The sequence below is a fragment of the Phalacrocorax carbo genome, chromosome 3 (genome assembly GCF_963921805.1).
Source record: "Phalacrocorax carbo chromosome 3, bPhaCar2.1, whole genome shotgun sequence".
Taxonomy (NCBI): Eukaryota; Metazoa; Chordata; class Aves; order Suliformes; family Phalacrocoracidae; genus Phalacrocorax; species Phalacrocorax carbo.
The window spans coordinates 49,646,799-49,652,798 of NC_087515.1; the positions used below are offsets into that span (position 1 = coordinate 49,646,799).

The window sequence follows — 6,000 nt, forward strand, 5'->3', positions numbered from 1 at the left end:
TATTCAGTGTCTGCACTATAGTAAATAGTTTCAATGAAGTTAACTTAAGCAACTGTTGAAGCACTTCATTTCTCTAGAACCAATTACTAAAGCCAGCTTCCTAACCCAAACCAGGGAAGAAAACTGTATGACAATGACAGTGTGTGCTTCCATCTACGCTCCTCTTCCCTGACACATGTACACCCCTGCTCACAGCTATACAAATTATCCATGGAAATTACTCTTTCTGAAATAGAAACAGTCTTTCTTTCACACCTCAGCCTAATTCCCAGAACACCAGGCCTAAGAATATCAGTGGCAGAGTTCTGGCGTGGCCCAAGCTTAAAAGCAGAAAAGGCCAGAACTGCACCTCTTCCCTACCTCCAACAGCAGCAGAGCTCCCTTTGCCACCAACATTAAAAGACAACATTCACCCATTTAATCACTGTTCACAGCTCAAGCAGATATTCTTTGCCTCTTCTTGGAAAAAGGGGCGGGGAGGGGAACGACACAGGGACAGAAAAGCATAGGATTGTGTATATAAATACATATATTTAAAAAATAAATATTTTGTAGAACCATCAGTTTCCACAAGAAAGAAGCCTGCAAGGAGCTAGTGCTGTGTACAGCAGATTTCACTGTGACAGCAGAATCTTACAAAACATTGTGTGACCTTTCTGCATTTAGATTTTCAGTCCAAATTGTGCATTAATAGAGTGCTTGCAGCAGGACTGGAGAATGATTTATATAAAGACTGGTGTTAATTACTGACTCTGATCAGGAAGATAAATGAGAGAATGTAAGGCTCCCAGTAGCACCCTCCTCAGCTCTTGCTTAATCTTCCAATGTACTGCCACTGTTCTCCACAGGGCTACAAAGCAGCCATACCACCAATACGTCACGCTCTTCCCAGGTTGCTCTTCATTACGATCCCCCCTTATCAGAGAGACAACAGTTCTGTCTGAGGTGCCTGACAGCAAATCAGCAGAAGTAACAAAAAATAAAATTAAATAAAACTTCTTAACATACAACAGCATAGTTAATTCCAGCATATTATCCATATCGCTCTTTCTACAACAAAACTAATGCTAGGGAGAACATCTCTAGATGGCTTCTATTGCTCCTGGCAGCAGAGGAAGCTCTCCTTTTCAGTAACGTCAGGAGGAATCAGTATTTATAAGCCTTCTACTGCTGGATTTGCTCTGGTCAAGATAAAAAAGCAAAGGGAAGGAAGAAGTCAACAAAGAAACAGACAAGATGGCACAGACAGAAAAGAGAAAGAATGATCAGAAAACCAGGGAAAAATGTTTGTGAGGCAGCATGAACATTCAGAGAGTGATAACTTCCAGGGACATAATTAGAAGTTTAGAAGCCCCTCACCTTAAGAGACTATTTGCATCCTAGGACTCAGGGTCAGTAAATGGCTTTCAGCAGTTTTGATTTAGTGAACAGAACCTTCCATGGAATGCATCCCTTGTAAATACATTTTGCAGAGATACCGTAAAATTTCTCAAGAACATTGCTATAGATTAATGGAGTATGGAGTACTCTTAATGGGAAATTAAGCTATAACAATGCACATCAAAATCTTTACGCTGCTGCTGTAAAAATACTTCTTAAAAGATATAGCCAGCAAAGTTAACCTTTCCTTTTATAAAAGGGCTGTGCTGTTCATACCTGGCAGGCAGTTGAATCTGTCTCCACTCTCCTGTCTTGCCCACCTCTCTACAGCTCTTTCTGAGTTACCTTCTCACTGAAAATTTAGTGGTCCTCTCACATCTTGCTATGTATGCACTAAAAACTAGTCTGAACAGCACAGAGAAAGAAGGTGCTTCTCAGCACCAAGCATAAATATCTTACTGCCAAAGGTGTGTCATCTACTTCATTACCCTTGACTCTCATAGACAGCTAAACTCTTTTGTAGGATCCAGTCCAAAAAACCATACTGAATGCTATATTTTACATAGTAATATAAACACGTATTAGGGATAAAGAGGTGGACTAAACAAGAAAGCTTCAGTCAGTGTCAACACTTGTGGATAAATCTTCCCGTTTCCTCTTTTAATTGTAGGATGAGCTATAAGGGGAATTAAGCCTTCAGCTCAGTGCTACATGCAACATTCAGTATCCCTTCTGAAAGAAGAGATTAAATGAACACAAATACCATTATAAAAGTGGCAGCTGTATTTCCTCAGCTATGCTGTCACTTACAAAAAACCCCACAGAATAGTAATACCAAGGGTCCCAGATTGTATTCACGTTCTCAGCTAATCCACTGACTGCTTTTCACCTCAGTTCAGTGGGAGCCAAACTGCAACAAAAAACACAATATAGGAAATCACCTTAGTAGCCTGTGTGATCAGGCAGAAAACTAATCAAATCTGCATGAAGCTGACTGAATCCCATATGCTATCCACCACCCACAAGGTCCAGTATGATTTGACTGCAATAGAAAATGACAGAGCTATATTTAGAGTGATTCAGGAATGTATTTTTTGTCTTACACGTGGAGAACTGCACCCACTACAACCTTGCTTTCTGCACTGCATCCACAGTTCCCCCAGTCCCTCCTCGCTGTGGAGCCTTCTGCAAGCTTCCATCTTCCTTCCTTTATCCTTGAATGGCAATATCCAGAGACACCTTAACTTCACTGCTTAGCTCAGGCTGAGGAATACTTTTCTTATGGTAACATCTCATATATGCTCTATGCACAGCATCTCTCAAATGTAACCAACCGATGTTTCAGAGGTCATAAAAAAAGCTATCAGATAGATCAAAAGGGAAAACTATGTAAACATGCTATGTTCACTAGCCTTTACTCCTCTGTAACTGCAGTTAGTTGAAAACTGTATCATCCCCGCTGATTCAGTCTGCGGAGCAGTTAGATATGCGTGAACTCTATAAATTCCAGAGGAAACCAAACCAGAAACTCCACTACAGGAGCCTACCAGATGCACTTGCAACTAACAGCAACAAAAGAATTCAAAACAGTTCCTTCAGACATCCTCAAACCAAATCTTGCCCAAAGTAAAACAAACTCTCAACTTAAATACAGGGCAGATGTAAGGGCCACAGCCACCAACTGCCGCCATTTACTCACTCACTGCTGTTACACCAAACTACTTGCAAACATATACACTGTCTTAGTTTTCTTCAGGTTTTTCAGTGACTGTTTACTTTGCAGAAAGCCAGAAGCAGTGGCATTTAGGCTGTTAGTGAAATCTTTTTGCTTCATTTACACGGGCATTCAGTGGAACAAAGTCCGTTTTCCTCTTATTTCAGAAAGCCAGTTTACACCTTTCTTTCCCCTTAGAAAGTTTCTCCACTCAAGCCTGAAGTCTGGATTCAACTTAAGTCCAGATGCACAAGAAAACTTGTCCACCCTCCTGTAGTTTACAGCCACATGTAATAGCTGGAAAAACAGTACAACCGGGCAACCACTTTAGAGGAGCAACATCTGACCACATATGAGACTATCACACCATGAAATAAAATACGAGTCTTCAGTTGCCATTCAGTTCTTTGTGATTAACCATAATGGACATGAGGAGGAAAAAAAAGAGGGAGAGGATGAACACTTCAGCACAATATAAAATGTTCCGGAACAGCTGAAAGCAGACAAGCACCATGAGATAGCCAGACAGATGTAACAAAGATCACAGTAAATCTGTCACCGAGACACCAGTGGCACTCAAGTGCTACATTTATGTCTGCAAGTACGAAAAGAGCAAACATGCTAACCCTTCTATAGAAAACACACACTACAGTAGGTGCCTGATGCTACAATTTGACAGAGTGGACAACTCCTCCATCTCCATGAAACCACACTGAATCTAGCACAGCTCTGCAGATTTGAAAGGACTTACTAAAGACAAAAGAATTGAGAAGGCGCATGACATATGATGCCTATTCTAATGAAAATTCGTCTCATTATAAAAATCTGGAAGTCACTCTAAGTAGAAAGCTCATGCTGCATGACAGTGTATTAACAGATTATTTTCCAACAAATCACTCAATATGAAGGAAACATCATTAAGAGATCAACTGAAAAAATCCAAGAGTGGGAAACAATCAGAACTCTATTTTCCATGGCAGAAACACGCAAAAGAAAAAGCTTAAAAAAAGAAGGTACAGCTGATTTATGCATAAGAGGAAGTCAATTTATGTATAGAAGTGGTTTGCTTATCAAGTTTTAAACATTAATACTCCAAACAGAGACTTAACATATCTCTAACATAAAAAAGAACATGTTTGGCTCCAGAGATGATGTACTGAACTGATTCTAGATAATTCTTCACTGCTGTCTTAATACAAGCTCAATTTAGTTCTTAACAGTCACAGTGAACTGGTTTGCCTGTGTGTATTTGCTGTGCCAAAAACCCCAACCAACCAAACAAAAAAAAAACCAAACCAAAGCCCAAATTCATAATACTGCCTTGAAAACAGGATTTGCTTTTTCTTAGAGACCAGCAATAGTAACATTCATTATATCCTCTCCAGTAACCCAGAATGCTTTACAAACTGCCTTTCAGAACCATTCATAAAAACACAGACTGAGTGAAATGCAGCAGCTTCTTCTGAAGAAAATACAGAAACATATCTAGGCTACAGCAAATAAAGAGCATTTCCACCTCTGGTGAAAGACTAATTCAGAGGCAACACCCAGCTAACTATTGTTACTGTTACATTTCTTGGATAAAAACTGATTTAGTTTTGGCCAGAAGATAACATTTCCAGTAACTGGAAACCCAGAGAGCTCTAGAGCACAAAGCTGGCATAAGTCCAAAGTGGCAGCTCACAAAGGCATCGCCATTACTTTGAAGAGCATCACTTGGCAATGCTCTTCGGTAGTCTGAGAGCAGCAGAACCTTGCCTACCCCACCAAAGCTCCATAGAAAAGTCGGCTAGAAGCCAGCAAACTGGGCTGGACACAGAACTGGATAGAGAACTGGACAGAGGATGGATAGAGAACATGCTGCACCATCAGCAACACTTTGAACAATAAGGTTGCCCAACAGGACACTGCAAGGGTCAGAAACCACACTTCAACACAGATGACCACCAGCATGTAAACAACAAGAACTTTTTAAACGTCAGAAAGTTACAAAGAAATATGCAAGTCACCCTTCTAATCACCACGGGTATTTTACCTAAATAGATCAAGCCAAATCCGCCCTGGCCGATCTGACTGCCCAGCTTCCAGACTTTTCCTTCAGTGTCTTTCAGGATCATGTCTCTTGGGAGAGGAACTGGCAGCTTGCCTCTGCCACGACCCTTAGGCGGCATCGCACCTTGAGGGGGGAAAAATAAAAGAAAAGTTGACTTTTGTCAGAAGAAACTATCCCTCGATGTCCTTTGCCTAAGAGGCACCGAGCGGGGGCCCAACTCCCGGCGGCCTCCCCAGGCAGTCCCCCTCAAGGCGGCCAAAGGGCCTTTTCGGTCGGGCGGCGGGCCGGGACGGCGGCTCAGCGGCAGCGGCCTACCCTGCAACGGCCGACGGGACGGGGTCAGTAAGCGGCCCGTTCCCCCCGCACCCACCTCCGCAGGGCCTCCGCGGCCTTCCCCTGGAGCCGGCAGCAAACTTCCCCACCGGGAACTTCCCGCAGGCCGGGCCCAGGCAGTGACGGCCCGCCCACAGCCGGAGGAGGTGGAGGGCAGCCGTCTTTCCGCGGGAAACCTCGGGGCGGGAAAGAGGCGGCCCAACCCCGGCCAGGACGCGGGCTCTGCCCGCCCTACGTCGCCGCCGGCGGGGCGGGACTCCCCTCAGCAGCCCGGCCCCCCTGAGCCACGCAGGACTCCCTCTCAGCCGCCCGGCTTCCCTCAGCGGGGCGGGAAGAAACGTCGCGCGCCTCCGTCAGGCGCGCGCGGTTTGCTGCTCCTCCCTGGGGCTCCCCTTTTCTAGGAAGGAAACGGAGAAGCCCGATGGCGCACCTAAGCCCGACTCTTTTTAAGCTGGCCTTCAAAAAGTGAGAAGTTTTTTCCTCTCCAAGTGCTTTAGTGCCTATAGAAGTGGTTGATCAG

At 44.0% G+C, this 6,000-nt stretch overlaps 1 protein-coding gene across 2 annotated transcripts in view; it reads right to left on the minus strand.

Annotated features, from left to right (window-relative positions):
- Positions 1-5,704, minus strand: part of VRK2 (VRK serine/threonine kinase 2) — a 46,255-nt gene extending 40,551 nt beyond the window's left edge. The window contains exons 1-2 of one of the 2 annotated variants that reach the window (XM_064446860.1): positions 5,518-5,699; positions 5,130-5,270 (exon numbers count right to left, since the gene is read on the minus strand). In XM_064446860.1, the coding sequence (XP_064302930.1) occupies positions 5,130-5,265 (136 nt within the window). In that variant the 5' untranslated portion in view covers positions 5,266-5,270; positions 5,518-5,699. Of the gene's footprint in view, positions 1-5,129; positions 5,271-5,517 lie in introns of both variants that reach the window. The other variant, XM_064446861.1, reaches the window with a different exon arrangement.
- Positions 5,705-6,000: the final 296 nt, after the last annotated feature.